This window comes from Dromiciops gliroides, chromosome 2, assembly GCF_019393635.1.
Source record: "Dromiciops gliroides isolate mDroGli1 chromosome 2, mDroGli1.pri, whole genome shotgun sequence".
Taxonomy (NCBI): domain Eukaryota; kingdom Metazoa; phylum Chordata; class Mammalia; order Microbiotheria; family Microbiotheriidae; genus Dromiciops; species Dromiciops gliroides.
In genome coordinates, this window is record NC_057862.1 from 202940587 (window position 1) to 202963516 (window position 22930).

At 37.1% G+C, this 22930-nt stretch overlaps 1 protein-coding gene across 2 annotated transcripts in view; it reads left to right on the top strand.

The window, feature by feature from the left end:
- Nucleotides 1-22930, top strand: part of PRKD1 (protein kinase D1) — a 432388-nt gene that overhangs the window by 395121 nt on the left and 14337 nt on the right. For both annotated transcript variants that reach the window (XM_043986862.1, XM_043986863.1), the window contains 3 exons: nucleotides 5553-5714; nucleotides 6357-6455; nucleotides 9254-9521. In XM_043986862.1, the coding sequence (XP_043842797.1) occupies nucleotides 5553-5714; nucleotides 6357-6455; nucleotides 9254-9521 (529 nt within the window). The remainder of the gene's footprint in view (nucleotides 1-5552; nucleotides 5715-6356; nucleotides 6456-9253; nucleotides 9522-22930) is intronic.

The following is a 22930-nucleotide window of genomic DNA, read 5'->3' on the forward strand; positions in this document are numbered from 1 at the left end:
ATCTTCAATTAAACATGTCCCAAACAAAACTATGTCTCTCCCCATCCTACCTTCCATATTACTGAAAAGGCATTACTGCAACATCATTTTCCTAGTGCCTCAGACTTGGAACCTCAATTTCTCAGTATCTCTCCCTCCTTTCCCCACCCCCGATATCCAATCTGTTTCCAAGGATTGTTGATTTCACTTCTGCAATGTCTCTTGTGTATTTACACTTGTTCCCTCTTCTGACACTGCCATCACTCTTGTGCAGGCCCTAACCACCTCATGCTTGGACCATTAAGATAGCCTGCTGGTGAGTCGGCCTCGATCAAGTCTCTCCCCACTCCAGGCCATTCTCCATTTAGCCACCAAAGTGATTTCCTAAAAGTGGCCTGGCCATCACTCCCTTACTCAATGAATTCTTGTGGTTCCATATTATTTCCAAGTTCAAATACAAAATTCTCTGTTTGGTCTTTGAAGCCTTTCGTGGCCTGGTGCCCTCCTACCTTTCCAATCTTCTTAAATCCTTCCCTCCTTCCCCAACCCTCACCCCCAGCAATCCAGTAATCTGGCTTCCTGTTTGTTACATGAATGAGACACTCTATCCCTTGGCTCTTGGTTTTTTCTCCAGTTATCCCCCATGCCTGGAATACTCTGTCTCCTGACTTTCCTGGCTTGCCTTATGTCTCAAATACAATTCCATCTTTTTTGAGAAGCCTTTCCCCGACTCTCTTTATTCCATTTCCTTCCCTGTTTTGATTATTTCCCATTTATCTTTCATATAACTTGCTTTGCATATATTTGATTGCATGGTGTCTCCCCATTGGGTTGTAAGTTCCTTGGGGTGAATATCTATCTTTTGGTATCTTCAACGCTTAGCACAGTGCCTGACATGTATTAGTCACTTAATAAATGTTTCTTAATTGATTAAGTCAATATTGTTACAAGCGAAACATTAAACAAACAAGGGTACCCCTGCTATTCTTCTTCCCCTTTCTTTTATGTATATAGATCCCATTGTAGGGTTAGAGGTGTAACGATTGGAATAACGCCACCTGCTGGATACTTACTGTAGAAGAGTTCTGCCCATGAAGCGAAGGTCTTTGAGGGCAAGACCAGGAGTCTTTTCTTTGGTATCAGGAAGTGACGCAAACTAGTGGGAGGAGGAAGGAGGAGACTGGGGGCTCTTTCCTGAGGACGCTGGCGGAGAAGGGAGCTTGAAATGTGCTCTCCCTTTAATAGATAGGAATCTAGGCCTTTCTCTCTCTCTTTACCAAATTCTTATTCTCCTTAATAAATGCTTAAAAGTCTAACTCTTGCTAAAGCTTATAATTTATTGGCGACCACTCATTAGATATTTTAGACAGTTTAGCTAGAATTTTAGCCCTTAACAGAGGAAAAGTATGAAAGTCAGGAAAGCTTTGTCTAATTCAGAACATCAGTCTGCAGGATAATTTCTTGATTCGAAAAACTAAAGAAATGTAAACAATTAGAACCAGGGAATTTTAAATACAGATCAGATTTAATTTAACAGAAATCTAACAAAAATAAAACTTATATAATCCATTAACTAAAAATAAATTGAAATTTTCTTTTCTCCCATATAATTCTTTTCTTGATCTCCCCTCAAAAAATAAAATGCTTTAAAAAATCAATTTCTCCATTGATTATATTTATATTTTCTATTTAACTCAAGTGAAAAAAGGCAATTTTTGTGATATTCAAATGCTATTTCCTCCCAGACTTTTTTTTTTTTGGTGAGGCAACTGGGGTTAAGTGACTTGCCCAGGGTCACACAGCTAGTAAGTGTCAAGTGTCTGAGGTAGAATTTGAACTCATGTCCTCCTAAATCCAAGGCTGGTGCTTTATCCACTACACCACCTAGCTGCCCCCCCTCCCAGAGTTTTAAACAAATAGCTTATATTCACCTCATGGATATGCCATCAATCTGTTATGTGTGAATGACACACTATTCTTTCCTGTGCTAGTCTAAATCTTTCATTTCCTGAAAACCAGATTACTTACAATGTAACAAGCAGATGGTCAGAGTCCCATACACTGATGGCATTTGTTTTGCCATGAAATTGGGTCTTTGAATTTCTGGGCAACATTTGATGTGTTAGCAAACATATTCTCTACACTGTATTCCACTTCAGGTGTTGAGGCCAATGGCCTTCTTTCTATCCCTTAAGTAAATTGGTTAGTCTGGAAGTTGTTGAGAAAACATTTAAGCCATTAAGTGATTCCATTTGGAAAGCAATCATGTTAATTGGAATGGAAAATGCACATTATGAACTTGTCATATTAGCCAGTTCAGTGAAGGCTTTGCTATGTTTTTTTTTTCTGTTGTTGTTGTTGCTATTTGTTTTTGTTTTTGTTTTTTTCCTGGAGCAATTCTCAGAAATTTTAAAGATTTTTTTAAATAGAGTATCACAAAGATAGAGAAATAAATAAATTGTTTTAATATTTCCTGGTTTGTTCTTACCTTCACCTCTACTGCAACCATCTTTAAATGCCACATTCTCCAGGCTGCCAAAGGGCATCTTTTTTTTTTTCAATAATGTAACAACAAGAGCAGCATCAGTGAGGAGTTGGATATAATTGATTGTTATTTTTCTTTTCCTTCTTTCAAATGCAAAAAAAAAATAGATCTGGACATTTTAGTCCATATTGTTACAGTGGAACCATGAGCTCAAATGCAAGTAGGACTCACTCTAGTGGCCTTGTCCAAAACATGAAGGAATGATCAAAACACTTTTTTTTTTTTAAGTGGCCTATTTTATAGCCGAGTACTATGCAGTCTTTCAACATTGAAAGGGCTTTATAGACACAGGTGTTAACGATGTCAAGCACAGATTTTTAAAAAAACAAAACCCAGTCCTAAAAGACTAGGCATATTATTAGGTATAATTGCAGTTCAGCAGGTGAAAGGCCACTAATATTCTAAGTCTTTATTACCAGGTTGGCCACAATAGCTTGAGAAAACCATCTACTAAAGTGTAAAAGGTTTGTGATCAGCCTTGGTGGAAGAAACCTTCACCTAGATGAAATCATGGACTCTTGAAGCATGGAAATTTATAGGGGGAATATACAGACAAATAGGATAAATACACAGATACACACATTCTTTAGTCTAGAATTCAAAGTCATGTACAATTTGACTCCCATCTACCTTTCTGGCCTTACTTTATTCTACCCTTCTTCAGACATTCCTGTGGAATGGAAACAATTGCTGATCTCTTCCTTGATCTCATCCTGTCCAGGCTACCTCTGTACATTTCTGTAGGCCATCCCTTATGCCCCAAACTCCCTTCCTTCATATATCCTCTACCCAATGAAATCTTCCTATTCTTTAAGGGCTTACTTCAGGAGTCGATTCTGAAATTTCATCTGATCATCTCATTGAAAAAGGGGAGGGGGATCTCTCCTCACATTTCTTATGGCACTGTGAACCCTTTCCAGTCTAACTTATAATATATTTGTTCTTGAGAACTCAAAATATAGTTTCCCTTCTTTGTATCTCCAGTACCTAGTACAGTACTTTTAACAAAGCAAGCCCTTAATTTTTTTTTTTTTTAAACAGGAATGAAGTGAATTCATAGGACTGGTAAGACTCACCAAGCCAAGCTCACCAGCCATGAGGGCCACATCATTTAACATTAAACCCAGGCATATTAGATCTGGGTCTTGTTATTGGTTGTTCATTGGTTACAACCTGTAAAAGCCAAGCATGCAGATTATCATTAGTGAATTATCTTTAACTAACTATCAAGACTGTAAATTTCTCCTTGTGTCCAAAGCACTACAAAGATTCTCAAAACATAGCTTAGGTACCTCCTCCTACAAGAAAGCTTTCCTGCTTGTGGAGCACTGAGCCTTCCCTGCCAAAAAATTACTTTGTATTTTTAAAATATTATGTAACTCTTTATTCAGTTCAGTTCAACACACATTTATTAAATACCTACTGTGGGCTAGTCACTAAGGATATAAAATTGAGTCAATCCCTGCCCTTAAAGAGCTTACATTCTATTAGGGAGACAACATATAGATAAGTAAATATAAGTCATATATCAATTAACTACAAAACAGTGGTGTGTGTACAGTTATCCCTTTCACATCTCAACTTTCCCCATTACAGTTTTGATATATAGTGAGTGGGCATAAGAAATTAAATAGGAATTTTGGGAAACTTTTGTGGGAGCCACAGACTACATGCAAAGGCTGGCAGATGACACAGAAAAGGTTTAGAAACTCAGAAATGCATAAAACAAATGTATAATATTTTATAATATTAACCCAAATATTAAAATAAGGTACTATAAACACCCTGTAAAAGAAAAAAATTCATACTTCTTTTCTGGTATGAAGGGAGAGCCACAAAATTTTACATGGGTGCTGTGCCCCTATCCAGGGGAATGTTGAAGGGATAACTGTATACTGAAGGGTAAATAATTAAGATATAGATGGTAGTTTCTTAACAGTGATCCCTGTATTACCTAGCTGAAAAATCCAATTCACTTTATTTTTTTTTGTTGTTGTTGTTGTTGTTGTTGTTTTTTAGTGAGGCAATTGGGGTTAAGTGACTTGCCCAGGGTCACACAGCTAGTAAGTGTTAAGTGTCTGAGGCCGGATTTGAACTCAGGTACTCCTGACTCCAAGGCCAGTGCTCTATCCACTGCGCCATCTAGCTGCCCCCTTTTTTTTTTCAATTCACTTTAACAAACATTGATTAGGCTCCTACTATTTGCCAGGAACCTTGCTGAGTGCCAAATAAAGTCACATCTGTTATCTGAAAAAATGTCCCAAATTGCTAATCAATAAAGGACAAGCCATTTAACTTTTCAGTGCTCCAGGCAATTCCCTAGGATAATGTTACAGCAAAGGTACTGGCCTGCTTTGATAGAGGCGGTTTCCTTACCTTAGAGTTCCCTATACTAATGAAATCTCAGGTGTAGTCCTTGTCCTTATCTGACATCATTAGTTCTGTTACTTGGACCATGGCTTTGTATAGTGTACATGCTCTTGAAATGATTCCTTATCTTGGTTTACCCTATTGCATTCTTGCAATCTAATTAACTGTAAGGGATATCTAGCTAGGTGGCACAGTGCTGGATCTGAAGTCAGGAAGACCTGAATTCAAATGCAGTCTCAGACACTTAATAGCTGTGTGACCCTGGAAAAGTCACTTCACTTCAGTTTTCTCATCTGTAAAATGAGCTGGAGAAGGAAATGGCAAACCACTCCAGTATCTTTGCCAAGAAAACTCCAAATGGGGTCACGAAGAGTTGCACATGACTGAACAACAAGAAGGGAATTTGGAGTTCAATATGAAGGAAGATGATGCCGTTCTCTGGACTGAAGAATTAAAGATGTTGTTTTATAGGGATGTAAAAATTGAAACAATACGAGGCAGTCTATGTAGAATTTGGAGGTGCTGGGAAATCTTAGATGTAGATTCCTCCATAGTTTTAAGCATGAACAATTTTATTTAATCAGAGAGCCTGCCAAAGAGTTGTGTGTTTTTTTTAAAAAACCTCATTTTCTTCAAGTGCTTTATTTATCTTTAATAGAACCTTCATCACCCTGGTGTTGTAAATTTGGAGTGTATGTTTGAGACGCCTGAAAGAGTGTTTGTTGTTATGGAAAAACTCCATGGAGACATGCTGGAGATGATCTTGTCAAGTGAAAAGGGCAGGTTGCCAGAGCACATAACGAAGTTTTTAATTACCCAGGTAAGGAATCAATTAGAGATTTAGAAAAATAATATTTAATATCAAATGCTATCTCTGTTTATATTTTTCTTGCCTTATTTTTCAGGCTCTTCCCCCCAAATCTACACTATGAAATAAATGTGAAGTGATTTATTACTTTATTTGATATTATAAAATTATCAAGGAGCTTTACTCTACGAACTAGATACCTAGAAGTTACTATAGTTTGTGGTTAGTTTTGGAAACTGGTAAAAATCTAAGGTGGGAAAAAGAGAAATTCTAGTTCTCCCAAGAAGGAATGATTGTTTTGTCAGCTTTTACAGCTGTTAACAGAATGTTCTTCTACAATTTTATATAACTTCCACTCTCCAGTTTTGGTAACCAGATAAAAGTCACAATATGCTTTTTCTGCCATAGACTCCAAACAAATATTATGTGTGTCCATATTGAATATATTACATATAATATATACATAGTTTTTTTAATGCATGCATATGTATGTATAATTTTAATATCCCATTGCACTGTTCAGAATATGAGGAAGAGAGATCTGGCCTGAATTTCTGTAATGTACTGTGAGTCCTGCCTCAATATTTCAGTGTAATTTACGTATGGGTAGAAAAACACTATAAAATGGAAATCTCTTGTGGATTTTCTTGACAGATACTTGTTGCCTTGAGGCATCTTCACTTTAAAAATATTGTTCACTGTGATCTCAAACCAGAAAATGTGTTGTTAGCATCGGCTGATCCTTTCCCACAGGTGAGTATGAGGCTTTTCTTAGTAAAATACCAGGCCCTTTCTAACATTCATAATATGACTTGTCACCTATTTCTCAAACCATTTACTTAATTCCAATTTTCTCAGCCACATTTGAATCCATTCATTGACATATTCATTCCAGTCCCTAACACTTAAAACCTAAGCACTTAAAATGCTTGTTGATTATTGAATAATATTACATTTGGGATATTCCTTCCGAGCTTGAGACTCAGTTCCATATTACCTCAATATAACTACTGCCAATTCATTGTTCCTCTCTTTGCCTCATTTGACTTTCTATAGTTTCTAATTTTGCCCAAATACTCAAGAATAACCATCCTTGTGTTAATTTAATTCAATTCAACAAGCACATATTTATCATCTCCTATATGCCTGGCATTGTGTTAGATGTGCTGGGAACACAAAGACATAAATGAGAACATTTCTGTCATCAAGGACCTTACACTCGACTGAGTAGATGCAACAGGTTTACAGATAAGTAAATCTAAAACATAAAATAAATATAAAGTTATTTAGGGCACTAACAATTGGGGAAATCACTAACAACCTCTTGTAGTATAGGGAAGCAGCACAGAAGATGAAGATAAGGAGAGGAGGGAAAGCATTCCAGGAATAGGGAAAGGAGGAGGCTGTACAAAGTTACAGTTCAAAAAGATAAAAGGACATGGAGAGAGCCAGAAGTCCTGTTTGGCTGGAACATGAAGCATGTGAAAGTGACGAAGTGTAATCAACCTGGAAGGACAGGTTGGAGCTATATTACAAGAGTCTTTATATGCCAGACAGAAGAGTTTAATATGTTATCTTAGCAGCAATGGGGGCGCCATTGAGTTCTTTCAACAGCAAAGTGGGCAGTGCTTTCAGAAGATCACTTTGGCAACAACCAATAATTAAAATGCTAGACTGAAACACTTGTGTATGTGTGTGCATGTGTGTGTGTGTGTGTGTGTGTGAGAGAGAGAGAGAGAGAGAGACCTACAGACAGACAGAGACAGAGAGGGAGAGAGAGGAGAGGAGAAAGAGAGTGAGCAGGTATTTTACATATTTATTTATGCACAAATATTTAGAAATGGTCACGTATTCTTAGTCATTTCAAACTCATTAGTTACCAAACCAGTCAAGAAGCACTTATGAAGAACCTACTAGTTGCCAAGATTTCTGCTAAGTGCTAGGGTTAGAAAGAGAAGCAAAAATCAGTCTCTACTTTCAAGGAGTTCACAGTCTAATGGAGGAGACAGCATGTGAATAATTATGTACACACACAAAAAAAAAGACCTATAGGATAATTTGGAGACAAACTCACTTGGAAAAAGGTACTAAAATTAAAGAGGATCCCCAAAGTTTTCTTGTAGAAAATTGAATTTTAGCTAGGACTTGAAGGAAGCCCCAAGATGAATATGTGAGTGTGTGTGGAGGGGAGAGAGAGAGGGAAGGAGGGAGGGCGGGAGGGAGGGAGAGGGAGAGGGAGAGGGAGAGGGAAAGGGAGAGGGAAGGAGAGAGAGAGAGAGAGAGAGAGAGAGAGAGAGAGAGAGAGAGAGAGAGAGAGAGAGAGAGAGAGAGAGAGAGAGAGAGGAGCAAGTGAGCAGGTATTTTACATATTTATATATGCACAAATATTTATAAATGGATTGAACTCTAGGCATGGGACATAGACAGTGAAAATTTCCAGAGTTGGGAGATGATAGTATTTTGTGTGAGTTATAATAAAGAGGTCAGTGTCACTGTATCCTAGAGCGTGTGGAGGGAGTAAGGTATAAGACTAGAGAGAAAGGAAGGGGCCAAATTATGAATGCCACAAAGAACACTTTATATTTGATCCTGGAGTTATTAAGAATCCTTGAGGTTTTTTTTAATATTGGAAGACATGACTAAACCTGTGTTTAGGAAGATTAATTTCATACTTGAATAGAGGGTGGACTGGAGTAGGGAGAAAATTAGGCAAGCCAATAGCAAGCCATTGCAGTACTAGAGGTATGATATAATAAGAGCCAGTACCAGTGTGGTAGCAGTTGTCAGAGGAGAAAAGTTGATATATATGAAAGAAGTTATAGAGGTAAAATTGATAGGACATGGACACTTATTGGATATGGGGAGAGGAGAGATGGGGAGAGAAAGCAAGTAGTTGAAGATGACACCCAAATTGTGAGCCTGGGTGATTCGGAGGAGGAGGATGCCTTTGACAGTAATAGAACAGTTTGCAAGAAAGGGAAGGCTTATAGGGAAAGCTAATGAGTTCATTTTGGGACATAGTGAATTTAAAATATCTACAGGACATTGAGTTTGAAATGTCTAGTAGGCAGTGGGATATATGAGACGAGGTCAGGAGAAAAGTTAGGTCTGGATAAGTAGATCTGAAAATCTTTTGTCTAGAGATGATAATTTAATTCATGGGAGCTGATGAGATCACCAAATGAAATAGTATGGAGGGGGAATAATAAACTTTCTTTGCACTATGAGAACTACAATTTTTTTTGGGGGGGGTGAGGCAATTGGGGTTAAGTGACTTGCCCAGGCTCACATAGCTAGGGAGTGTTAAGTGTCTGAGGCTGGATTTGAACTCAGATCCTCCTGACTCCAGGGCCAGTGCTTTATCCACTGAGCCAGCTAGCTCCCCCTGAGAACTACAAATTAACACACGTTAAGTTTTCCAGGGCTTGTCTAGGATATGTGTGTGTGTATATGTATATATGTGTGTATGTATGTATGTAAACCTAACTTTAAGGGAATAGAATAATGACATTTGTGTATTTAATTTTATTCCATATTTTTGTTGCAAACAGGTGAAACTTTGTGACTTTGGTTTTGCTCGAATTATTGGAGAGAAGTCCTTCAGGAGGTCAGTGGTGGGCACACCAGCTTACCTCGCTCCAGAAGTTCTCAGGAACAAAGGCTACAATCGGTCTTTAGACATGTGGTCTGTTGGGGTTATCATCTATGTAAGCCTCAGTGGTACATTTCCATTTAATGAAGATGAAGATATACATGATCAAATTCAAAATGCAGCTTTCATGTATCCACCTAATCCCTGGAAGGAAATCTCTCCTGAAGGTAACATCTGTCTTAACTAGTATCTGTTCACACTGTCTTACTATGGGGCAGATGGATTATATTGCATTATGGAAGCCTCAGAACTTTCCTGAAAGTACAAAAACATAGTAAAACATCTAACATCATAGTCATTTGGGTGCTAAAAAATGTTTTCATTTGAATGTGAAAAATTCTACCTCATTGATGAAGAAACTAGCTGTACTATTCTGACTTTTAGCCTATGTACTTGTGCTCACTGCCCCACTGAGTCACCACACAATATTACTATGGAATCTCTTTATAAAGTGAATTCATGTTTCTTAAATAGCCTGTAGGCTATCGTAAGACATAAGTTAACAAGAAAGCAACTAACTAGATCTTCAATTTGATGGGGATAATTTTTTGTGTATGTGGGAGTAGATGTGAGATGAGAAGAGATTTTGAGGATATTAATATTTTTGAAGAAAATTTTTAAAATTATTTTATATGTGTTTCTCTTGTTACATATACGTATGTATATAAACCTGTGTCTACATATCCATACATAAATATATACACAATTTGTTATACTTGGATATGAGAGAAAAACAGAAAGAAATCTAAGAATTAAAAATTTGTGTGTATGCATATATATGTGTGTATACACATATATATTTATTTATGTATAAACAGATACATGTTTGTATACATATATCCAAGAATCTCAAATTTGTATGATTACATGTATGCATATATGTGTGTATACATATACGATATATATGTACATACAATCGTATAATTTTAGTGATTCAAGAATTATTGAATTATATAATTTATATTTTTACACATATCCAAAAATTTTAAAATGTGTCTATGTTTATATATGTATATGTAATATCTTTGTTTATGTGTGATACAAATACATATATATGTATGTATATACATATATATGTGTGTATGCATACAGAGGAGAGACAGACCAATGTTTAGTACCCATCATTAGCTGATTTTTAATAATAGGATTTGTAATTTATACTCTTTACCAAGTCACATGGGAGATAATGGGACAGTAGATATTGTGATAGGGGAATCAGGAAGACCCAGGTTCAAATCTTGCCTTTTGTACATACTAGCTGCACAACCATGGGCAAGTCATCTAACATTTCAGTGTATCCAGCAACTTTCTAAGATTATGTTGGAAGTAAGTTCTTTAACTGCTTTGGTAGAGAGGTTTTCTGTAACGGTAGTTTCCTCCACAAATGAATTCACAAATTTACATTTCACCTCCAGCCCCAGTGTAAAGTCATAAAACCTGTTATTATTCTTTGGAAATTTTTTCAACAGTGAAGGTTAAAACAAGGGTTTCCCAATTAACTTCAAACTATCTTCAGATTAAGTGAAGTTTAATATAATGATGCCCTTAAGTAGCCCCAAAGTGGTATTCTGATTTCTAATTTAAAGCCTAGGTAAATGCAAGACTCAAACATTTTTCAACATATAGACTGTCCATCCATAAAATGGTTCATTGGCATTGAAAATAGTTGTTGATATTGTGTAAATTTACAATTTTAAAAAAAAAGAAAAATTTTTAAAAATTGATTTATTTTAGCAATTTCCTTTGACAATATATTCTTGAAACTATTTCTACCTATTGGAGCCCTGAAAATGGTGCATAACTTGGCATGTTTGTTCTAGCACTACCTCCTATACTCCTATTCTCTAGAAATCCATAAAAGAGACATGTTCTTTAAGTCATTCAATTTATTACCATGACTATTTAACGCCAGCTCTCCTTTTTGCCTTTGGGGTGTGGTTGCAAATGCCTTATTTAATAAAAAAAGAGAAATCTTCTAATCAATGGATCATATTCATATCTAGCAATTTTGTTTGGATTGCTTTTCACTACTTTGGAAGGTTAGAACTGAATTAACTCCTAGAGATAAACTCTCTTTTATTTGCCATCTGTAAAGTATCATTATAAATAGTGTTGTAGAAATGGAAAAAAGTGCTTATATAAACTATCTACAGTAATGTAAGTTCATGTGACGATCACAGCTACTAAATATCACAAGTGACCATTACCAGTGCTTTGGGGTAACCATTAGCAACATCATCAACATCCTATAACTAGTATTAAAATGCATCCAAATGGCATATATCCAGTTAGAAGGTGTCAATTACAAGACAGCTATAGTGTACTCTCAAGTATATGCCAAATTTTCAGGCCACTATAGTAAAGGCAGAATGTAAAATATCCTTTAATACTACATGAGGTAAGGAATAGGATATTGAAATATAAAACATTCTTATGACCTGATCCTTTCAGGAATTTTTTTAAATCTTTAATGTTTAAAGTTATTTAAAGTGATCAAACCTCTACTGCAAAAATTCCATAAGGCAGTCAGACATTTTTCCTGGCAGGCATAGAGGAAAGGAGGAAGATCTTCACTTTTAATTTTTTCTTAGATCATGGAAAGAAGAGTAATATTTTAGTTTTAGGAAACCTACCCTACCAGCATCATGGAAACTGATTGCCCTTGCACTGAACAGCTAGGCCTTGAAGGATGGATAGAATTTGGAAATACTAGAAAGAACATTACAGGGAAGGGAGAAGTTATATGAATAAAGGCTTACAGGTGAGAATTGATGAGGCAAATCTATAACCTATTTTTATTTGACTACATGATTTTTCACTAATATTAATATAGCAATATAGATATACTAATGTGGTTATAGTTGCTACTCCCAGTACATCAAACCAGATAATGCAAAGACAAACTCACTACAAAACATGTGTAAACCTTACTTTTGAGTTGATACCTGCCAACAGAGGTTAAGTAATCCTCTTTTTTCCTCTCTTCCCTTCCTCTCCAATCTCTTCTCTCCCCCCGCCCGACTTCTTCCCTTTTCTTTTTCCGTCTCACTTCTCTTCTTTCTCTTTTTTTTCTTTTATCCTCCTTTCTGTCTACATCTTTCTACTTAATTATACTTTTTAAAATCATATCTTACCTGGGGTCCTACACATCACTTGCTGAAATGTGAAGTGATGGTAAAGAAAAAGTGTCATTACATTGAGAGTAATGGAAAAATTGAGCAGTTATTTTCTCCTTCAGCTAGGTTGAGAAATGCAGATAATACTTTGGGTCAGGATTTGCTTAAAGCAAAATATTCGGGCTAAAAACAAATGTGGGAAGGATATAAGCCAGGGAAGTCAGGCTCAAGAAATGGGACCAGGAGGTCAAACATGATATTAATAATTAGTGCCAAGGATGCAAACAGAGTTAATCTTCAGAAGACATAGGATTAACTATTTTGACCAGTAGAGTGATAGATACTAGGAGTTAATCTAGGAAACACTAGATTGCAAAGCCAAAGTTCAGAGAAAGTTATAAAAAAAGAGTCAAGCAGATTCATTGGTGGAAGTCATGACAACACATATAATATTTCAGCTGTAATAAGGTCTCCTTATATGAGCAACCCTAACCAACTGCCTATTCTTCTTTGTGTCTCTAGCCCAGCATGTGTAAGATGAGTTGATGGTTTGTACTTGGTCCAGAAGCCTAGAATCAAATGTAGAAAACAATGCAAAGACTAGTATATGGCTAGATAGTTGAGAGTTGACTATATAGTTCTTAGAAAAAGAGATTTTTTTCTCTTGCAGAAACTTATGTACATTGAGTTTAGAATTTTTTTTACCATCTCTGTGTGTATATGTCTGTGTATATGTGTGCATATGTGCGTTTTGGTAGAAAGAATAGAAAAGGGGAAGAAAGTTATAAGGACTTGTACATACAGTATTGTATTATGCTGCAAAGGAGAATTTCTTTTTTCTTTCTTCCTTTGGTAGACATGCATTTAATAAAATACCTCAAATGGTAAAGGTCTCATTTTCTTTTTGCAGTCTGATTTTTGTGACCATGCAGGAAATATTTTGTATCCTACCTCTGCCCCTCTTTTTTATTAATAGGACAATTAAAGTGAAGCTTACCATAGACTACTTGAGCTATTGTTGCAATTAATTTAATAACGTATTATTGTATAAACCAATGATCGATAAAATCTATTTCTTTGAGAAAAATATAATAAGGATACAAAGGTCACCTGCAAATGTATGTTATATGTATAATATTAAATGAAAAGATATAGAAAGATAGTTCATAGATGCATATGTGCATGTATAAATTCCTAGTTGATAGAAACATATGATAGATAATAGAGATAGATAGTAGATAATATATGTATATACATCTGTTTAAATGAAACTGTTAGAGAAAAATACCCAAGTCTTATTGGTGCCTTTCTGTGACATGTTGAGCTTTTTTATTATAGTCTACTATCATTTTGCTTCAATTATAGTAGAGCTCAGTTAGTGTCACCTTTAAATTTAATCACCTCTGTTCATATGATAAATAACACATCAACTGAAAAGTAGTTTCATATATGTAACCAAATGAAGCTTTGTATTTTTAACTGACTTGTTCCTGAAGAACTCCTGCATAGATTTTTTTTTTTTTTATGATGGGAAAGTTCTACAAATGAGGTCATGATTCATCTGAATGACAGGGTTGTTTTTTTCCAGTTCATTGACTGCACTATACTGCTATATCTTTGAATGAGAAAGAGCCAGGGAAGGAGAGAGGACCAGGGAGGTAGGGAGACAGAGGGAGGGAGAGAGAGGGAGAGAGAGAGAACAAGAACACTAAAAACCAGGGAGACTGGTAAAAGCTTCTTATAAGAGATGATATATATAGTGCCAATATAATCCATCATCATTATTTTTATTAGTCTCTCAGTTATTTGTTAGAAGTGAACCATCATGAACTTATGATGCTCTAAATCTTACTTTGTTAGTTTTCAGAAGCAACTTTTCTTCCATCACCCTCTATTGCAGACATTCCATTAAAAAGAGAAGCAATACCTTTATTCACAAAATAAGTTATTTATGCATTAGGCCAGAAGTTCTTACCCTTTTTTGTGTGTCCTGGATCAATTTTGAAGTCTGGTGATACCTATGGATCCTTTCTCAGAATAAAAGAATATCGTTTTTAACTACACAAAATAAAATACATAAATTTACAAGGAAAACCAATGATATTGAAATTGTTGCTCAGTCATGTCCCATGTCTCCATGACCCTATTTGGAGTTTTCTTGGCAAAGATACTGGAATAGTTTGTCATTCCTTCTCTAGCTCATTTTACAGATGAGGAAACTGAGGCAAACAGGATTAAGTGATTTGACTGGAGTCACTGAGCTAGTAGTTAGTGGCTGAGGCCAGATTTGAATTCAGGAAGATTAGTTTTTATGGGTCTAGGTTTAGCAGTCTATCCTCTTCACTTAGCTTCCTAGTATATTAAAATATAGTTACCAAAATATTGGGGGAAAATGTTTCATGGACCCCAAGTTAAGTATTCATATTTCAGGCAAACATCCTTGTTTCCACTTCTACAGATAGTCAGCCTTTCTCCTTTTCAACATATCAGTCAGTCAATAAGCATACATTAATTGCCTTGTTCACAGTGATGTTTAAGACATAAAAATAGAGAAAAATATCCACCTGTTTGATCATGATCAGGTACATCCCTTGTCTTTCATATTGAAATGCAGAGACTCAGAGTAAAACATATTTAATATTTAGTTTTGGATTTGGAGGTGTGATGGGAACTATTATCAACCACCAGATAGTGGACTAGGTGATCTGTTCAGTGGAACAGTTAGGAATCCCCAAGTACCTGCACTACATAAACCAACGATGATTATTTAGGCAACTTAGATAGCTGCCTCCTTTAAAAAGTCAACAAGTCAACAAAGCTTTTATTTTTTTTTCCGCTCCTATGTATCAGGCACTGTGCTAAACACTGGGAATACAAATATAAGCAAAAAGAAAGACAGTCTCTTCCCTCAAGGAGCTTATAGTCTTTCTAATAGGGAAAGGTAACATGTAAAAGGAAGCTCAGAAGCAGGGGAGACAAGTTGGAAAATGCTGCTGGGTCATAGTGGACAAATAAGTCCATAGAGTCAGGAGTAGAGCTGAAAGAAAGATGAAGTAGTAAATATGGCTGGCTTGGTTGCTTTCCTTAAAGTGGAAGTTACATGAGGAACTGATTGATCAGAGTAAGGGGCAGCAGAGGTCAAGTGGCCGTCTGTGGAGAGAAAGCTGCTGGGTCATAACAGATAAAGAAGTCTGGAGACTCAGAATAGAAAGTGGAAAGAAGAGGGGCAGCTAGGTGGCGCAGTGGATAGAGCACCAGCCCTGGAGTCAGAAGTACCTGAGTTCAAATCCGGCCTCAGACACTTAACATTTACTAGCTGTGTGACCCTGGGCAAGTTACTTAACCCCAATTGCCTCACTAAAAATAAATAAATAAATAAATAAATAAATAAATAAAAACCAAAGTGGAAAGAAGAACTGAAGGGAGGAACTTAAGGAAGGCAAGGAGGAAAAAGGAAATAGAGTGTCCATTTAGTTATTTTAAGTACTATCTAAGTTCATTTTTGTGAAGAGTTGCATATTGCTTCATTTATTTATTTATTTATTTATTTAGATTTTCTCCACCTTACATGTAAAAACAAATTGTAACATCAATTTTTAAAACTTTGTGTTCCAAATTCTCATCCTTCCTCCCTATTCCCTCTTTAAGAACTCAAGTCATGCAAAACATAGGAAACAAAAAAAAAAAACTTTAGAAAAAAGAACTAACAACAACAACAAAATATACTTCCATCTGTATTCAGGTCCCATTGGTTCTTTCTCTCTAGATGGACTGCATTTTTCATAAGTCCTTCAGAGTTGTCTTGGATCATTGCATTGCTAAAAATAGCTAAGTCATTCGCAGCAGATCATTTTAAGATATTGACATATTGCTTTTTAGAAGTTAGAATGACAAATGATAGCTTTTGAAAACTTGACCTTTCTTCCCTTTCTCACCCTAAGTTTTACTCTGTTCCCATTGCCTCCGTCTTTTTTCTTTCTCACTCCTTCACTCTTTGCAATCTGGCTTCCAACCTCTTCATTCACCTGAAACTTCTATTGACAAACATAAGAGAGATTCCTAATTACCAAATATGATTGTCTTTTCTTGGTAATCCTCCTTGACCTCTCTGCTGCATTTGTCATTGTTCTCTACCCCTTCCTCCTGCTAACTTCTCTCCTCTGGCTTTCATGATATTATTCTTTGCTGATTGTCTTCCTATCTTTTTGGCTACTCATTCTCTGTTGGTGACTCATTATGCATATCCTAATTAGTATTGTCCTCAAGGGCCCTATTCTGGTCCTTCTCTTTCTTCTCTGCACTGTTTTAGTGATTTCATAAATTCCTATAGGTTTAATGATCATCTTCATGCAGATGTCTCAGGGATCTATATTTACAACCCCAATCCTTCTCCTTGGCTTCAGTACTATGTTACCTATTGCCTTCCAGAGAAAATAGGATTTCTTCCGTTTGGCTTTTTTAAAACAACTTTACCCTAGCTTGTCTTTACAGCCTAATCACACATCACAGTTTCCTGAGCTCTGCAGTACATCCAACCTGTATTTCTTTCTCTTCCCCACACATGTCACTCCATCTCCCATCTTGGTGTCTTTTCCCTAGGCCTGAAATGCACTCCCTTCTCCTCTCTACCACATGGAATCCTTCACTTACTTCTAGAACCCCTTGTCCACAGCCTTTAGGAGTACAATCAACAGTTAATGCCCTCCCTCCCTAACTTCCTTGCATTTGTTTTATGGTAATTCAGTGTATATTTCTGTATATATTATAGTTATTCTATATATACTAATACATGTACATATTATATCTCTCAATAGAATGTAAGTACCTTGAGGGTAGGGACTATTTTCTTTTTTCTTTCTTTTTTTTGCATTTATCCCTAGTGCCTAGCATAGTGCCTAACAAACAGTAGTAAATGATTCTTGATTTGTTGTGAAAGCTTCCAAATCTCCCCCCAGATTAAGGTGATTATCTGGCAGTTCTCAGGGTTGGGGAAGTGACATGAAAGGTTCAGAGATGCTTTCCTTCTTTCTCTTTTTGTGTAGGAAAAGTCCCACTTCTGAATTATGTTAAAGTTGTTCCTTCCTTTACAAGAATTTTGGAATGATGATTGGTGAGAAACAAGGTACCTCCTCTGTTTCCAGATCTCTGCTTTAGGTTCTTTGGGCTTGGTAACTGGTCGAGAGGTATAAGAATATGAGATTGAACTATTCCTCAATTTTCTCAAAATTAGCCCACAGTAGGAATGTGTTGGGTCTTATTTATAATTCCAGGTTCTAAGTGGCTGCTAGAGGCCAGATGGACACTTGGATATATGGTTATTGTTGGGAAGAGGAGAGACCTAGCCATGTTTACAAATAGAAATTGAAGAAAGTAAGGAACAATTCATACAGGATACTAGCTAATTGGTAGGAGCATGAATGTTCCTGGGGATTTCTGTCTCTCTTTTTCCTGGCAAGTGTCAAGGAAATGACTAGTTGCTATTCTCTCAACATAAGGATCAAAAGGTTTATGGAGGTGCTTAAGCCTTTTCCCTCCTGGAGATCCTGGGAGATTCTACAATAGGCTGTTTCTATAGATGTTGTCTAGATTGTCTAGAGGAGAAAGAATAAATTTCCAGTATACAAAGCTCCTTAAAATACCTTATAGCTAGGTGGCACAGTGGATAAAGCACTGGCCCTGGATTCAGGAGGACCTGAGTTCAAATCTGGCCTCAGACACTTGACACTTACTAGCTGTGTGACCCTGGGCAAGTCACTTAACCCTCATTGTCCTGTGGGAAAATAAAAGAGTTTACATTATAATACTGAAAGATAATAGCTATTGGAAAGAAGCAGCAAAAGAGGGGTATTTTGGTCCAGGAAGTCAAAATGATGGTGAATGAAGCCATAAGTTGATCGAGACATTCTTTCTAGGAGTGGTAGTGTTGGTTTAACCCTCATTCCCAGAGCTAGAGGTAGAAAGCAGTAAGAAACCAGAAGGGTCAGGGAGGAAAGGGCATGAAGACAGCATTATTATGGGAGCACAGCAGTATGTTTCGTTTCACTAGTCAAGATCCCAGGATCCCAGGGCTGAAGACTAGAGTGAGGCGACATGTCATGAAGAGAGACATAAACCATATCTATAGATCATCTATACATATGCATGTGTATATATGTACACATGTGTATATATACATATATATATATTTTAGAAATATTATTTGTAAAATCATTTTTTAAATATTAGAATATTAGCCTATAGTAAAGTATAGCAGTAAGTCCTGGACCTGTGATTTATTTCATTGATATAGGGAGCCTGTCTGGTGAGGAAACTTCTACCAATACAGGTCAGCACCTTCTCTTCAATTTACAGCTTTACAGAGTTGCCTAGAACACTGAGAGGCTAAATAACTTGATGGCTTTCACCCAGCCATACCTGTCAGAGCCAGGCTTTGAACTCGGGCATTCCTGAACGCCCTCTATTTACTAGATTGTGAACTCCATGAGGGCATAGACTGCCTTTTGCCTCTTTTTTTTATCCGTGGTGCTTAGCACAGTGCCTGGCACTTAGTAGGTGCTTAAAAATGTTTGTTTATTGCTGGACAATAATAATAATAATCCCCACCCCCTGCCTAAAGGAGGTTAGAAAATAAATGATATATTTTTTTTCCTAACAAAGGAGAAATAGAGCTATCTTAACTATGGAGGTCAGAGCCAAACAAAGAAACAAATGAAGAAATTAAAAACAGAAACTAAAACAAAAACACAACCCTTTCCCAAAGCAGTACACAGAGTAAGACTGAAGTGAGTAGAGAATTTAGCAGAGAAACTGGTCTGATCAGAGCAACTCAGAGTCTTGTAGATGAGGTCAGGAACCCTGAATTAGGTCTAAAATAAAAGCTAGAATATGATCTGAGCAACGAAAGAGGAAAATTCTTTTGGCACCCGGAGTCTGAAGAGATTGAAGGGGGAAAAGGCAAAGGCCCCAGGTAATTGAATGAGGAGGATGGTATCACTAGCAAGGTGAGAAATAATTTGCTCAGGGACAAGGATTTTTTTTTTTTCCTGTGAGAGCGATGAGCAGGAAGGTTTCAGAAATGTTGAAAAGGTAGTTGTCAGAGTACTTGGTGTATTTCCCTCATCAAAGTGCATTGATAAGATCAACTTGAGAACTGGCTGGAAATCTGAGCAACTTCAGAAAAAGGCATGTAAAAAATCATCAAGAAACTGCTCTTTTCTCCCCCACCTTACAAGTGGTTCATGTTACTTTATCTGACATTAGAGAGGTAAACAGAAAGCAATCAACAGAGAAACAGTAGCAGGAAATTGTCTGCCGACAAGCCCCTCTCGTGCTCACTGGAGATCAATTTCTACGTTCCCAGGTGAAGATTCATCAGAGGCACCTTTGCCAAGCCACCTGCTGTGACATTATCTCTTGGCTTCGGTCATACAATTTAGCTGGAGACTTCAAGTATCATGCTTAAAAAGGAAACTGTGACTTCCTATGTTCATTCCTTTTGGAAAGAAAAAAAAATTGTGTTTCTATTGATGTGTTCAACATGCTTTTAATGAGAAATTATCTTTGGGGTGATGGCATATTAGTAAATTCAACTCATTCTTTTATCAGTATTCTTTTAGCTTCAGTGCAATATTCCAGTTTTCTAGCAGATCCCCAAAGAGTTAATGTACAATAGAATACAGCACAATCAACATCTTTAAGGTTGTGGAATAGGACCAGCCTGGCTGAAAGCTCAAGTTTGAAAGTGGAAAGAAATGAGACACTCAATAGTTTATTCAACAGTTAACAAAAGGAAGTTTATTTAGCTGTATTATGAAAAGGATACAGCCTTTTAGCAGGAATAGACTCAGCCCCCTCCCCAACTTCCATACAGAGAAGCCTCTTGTTAAGTAGGACAGGGTGTGGTGACTTTCTGCCATGGATCATCCACCAAGTCTTAAGGACACTGACTCCACCTGCTTTTAGGTGGCCAAGAAGCCTACACCCCATTTGGCTTGAGCCTTAGCCCACTCAGCCAGTCAAGGCTCACAGGCAGCTTCCTTTCCTTTTAGGGAACGAATTAACCTGGCCTACTTGGCAGGGACCTTGGTGCAAACTAAGTACTGGAGAAGATACAGAGCTTAAGCAAAATAAAGTCCATGGTCTCAAGGAATTCACTTCAGTTTCCTTACCTGCAAAATGAGGGGTTTAGCCTAGATAGGCCTCTAACATCCCTTCCAGCTCTATTTTCCTATGATCCTGTCAAGTTTTAATTTTCTTACCTATAAGAAAACACTGCCTATGGAGACAGAAAACCTGACTCCAAATCTCAGGAAAGAAAGAAAGGAAAGAAGGAGAGAAGGAAGGGAGGGAGGAAGGAAGGAAAAAGGAAGGAAAAAAGAAGGAAACAAGCATTTAATTACTCCTCACAGGAGCAAAGCTAAATAAAACCTATGTGATCCTGGACAAATCACTTAACCTTTCTGGGTCTCCGTTTCCCCATTTGTAAAATGAAAAGGTAGACCAGATAGCCACTGAGGAGTCTTCCAGCTCTATATCTATATTCCTATGTTCCTGGAATGAGGGGTTGTATCAAAATCTAATTGGGGTCCATTACTACTCTTAATATTATAATCCTAATGAGAATAGGACATAATTCTATTTCCTAGTCATTCTTAGCAAGGTATTAAAACCTAGTTTGATACAACTCCAATTTTTAAAAATTAATCTGGGAAAATTCAAAATATCACAAATTAGGGGGCAGCTAGGTGGCACAGTGAATAAATCACTGGCCCTGGATTCAGGAAGAGCTGAGTTCAAATCCAGCCTCAGACACTTGACAGTTACTAGCTGTGTGACCCTGGGCAAGTCACTTAACCCTCATTGCCCTGCAAAAAACCCAAAAATAATACAAAACAAAAAAGCCCAAACAACAACAACAACAACAAAACAACAAAAACAAGAAACGAAAAAACCAAAATGTCACAAATTATTTTTGAATGAGAGAAGGGGGGGGGGGAAGCAGCACAGATTCCATATGAAGCTGAATACAAACTTAGTACCTTTCCCAGCACATAGTAGGTCTTTTAAATATAAGCATCCCCTCAGATTTTCAAATTAGAAGCTTTAGGCCTTGCTTAAGGAACACACAGCTGCAGGTCTCCCTCTTACTAAGTATTGTTCACAACAAAAGCTAACCCTATTGAAAATAAGACCCAAGTAGATGAGACCCAGAGATCTAATCTTATCCTAGACAAAAGGAAGACAATTGTCATTTTAATCATTAAACTGTGTTTGTTACAGTTTATTGAGCTTGCAAATCCAGGAAGCCTCCTGAATTTTAATGAACAAATTGATTTGTCAACAGATTAACACTACTGTGGAAAAGTATAGAGGAAGAGGGTGCTGGCCTGTGAGCTTCTCACAAAATTCATGCAAAGTTACAGAAGTCTTAATCTATATTGTTAGGTTAGAGTTGAGATTTGTGTTGTGGGGAAATTAGGGTAGGGGATTTGGGAAAGGGGTTTAGGGTCCTTAGGAAATCCTCTTTAAAGAATTACACCCTCTTGCCCACAAATCCAATAGAATAAGATAATAGTTTATTTGGGGCTGGAGAAGGGAAACCAACAGAGAAATCCTTGGACTTCTCATAGGGAGAAGGCATGGCACAAAGCATGGCTCTGAGATACCAATCTCCTCGAGCAGGAGACAGGCAGATACTTTTATAGAGGACTGATGGGGGTGATCATCTGACTCTGGAAAGTTCCCTTATGGAAGGTGGCTGGGGGAATTGGGTGAGGGGTGGCTGAGGATCTCTCAAAGTATCTCTCTGCTTCTCAGGCCACAAAGGCAGCAGCCACACCTAATCTTATCTCCCCAGGGGTGAGGGAGACTGGAATGAAGGATGGTGGTCCTGGAGCTAGCTCAGTCTTAATCTAGTTCCACTTATCTCTTTAGGTGTGTCTGTCCTTTGGTTTAGTTTCTCAAGGAGAAGGTACTTTGATGTACCATGGAGAACTTCTGGGGTGTTAGGCCTTATAACAATTGTATGGGTCAGAATCTACCAGGGTTAGGGGCAGCTAGATGGCGCAGTGGATAGAGCACCGGCCCTGGAGTCAGGAGTACCTGAGTTCAAATCCGGCCTCAGACACTTAACACTTACTAGCTGTGTGACCCTGGGCAAGTCACTTAACCCCAATTGCCTCACTAAAAAAAAAAAAAAAAAAGAATCTACCAGGGTTGAACTGTTTGGATAATACTAAACTTAGAATTCTGGATATAGCTGCATATAATTGAAAAGTCAAGAGCTTTGCAAAATAAAAATGAGCCTGAAATGATAACAAATATGCTACCATTAGAAGAAATGTGGAAAACTCATGGTTTTGTGTTTTTTAAAACAAAAAAAGAATGAGACAATGGTTAAAAAAAAATGCCCTAATAGTAATGACTTCATTTGTTGCGATAGAAAGTGAAGCATAATTGAT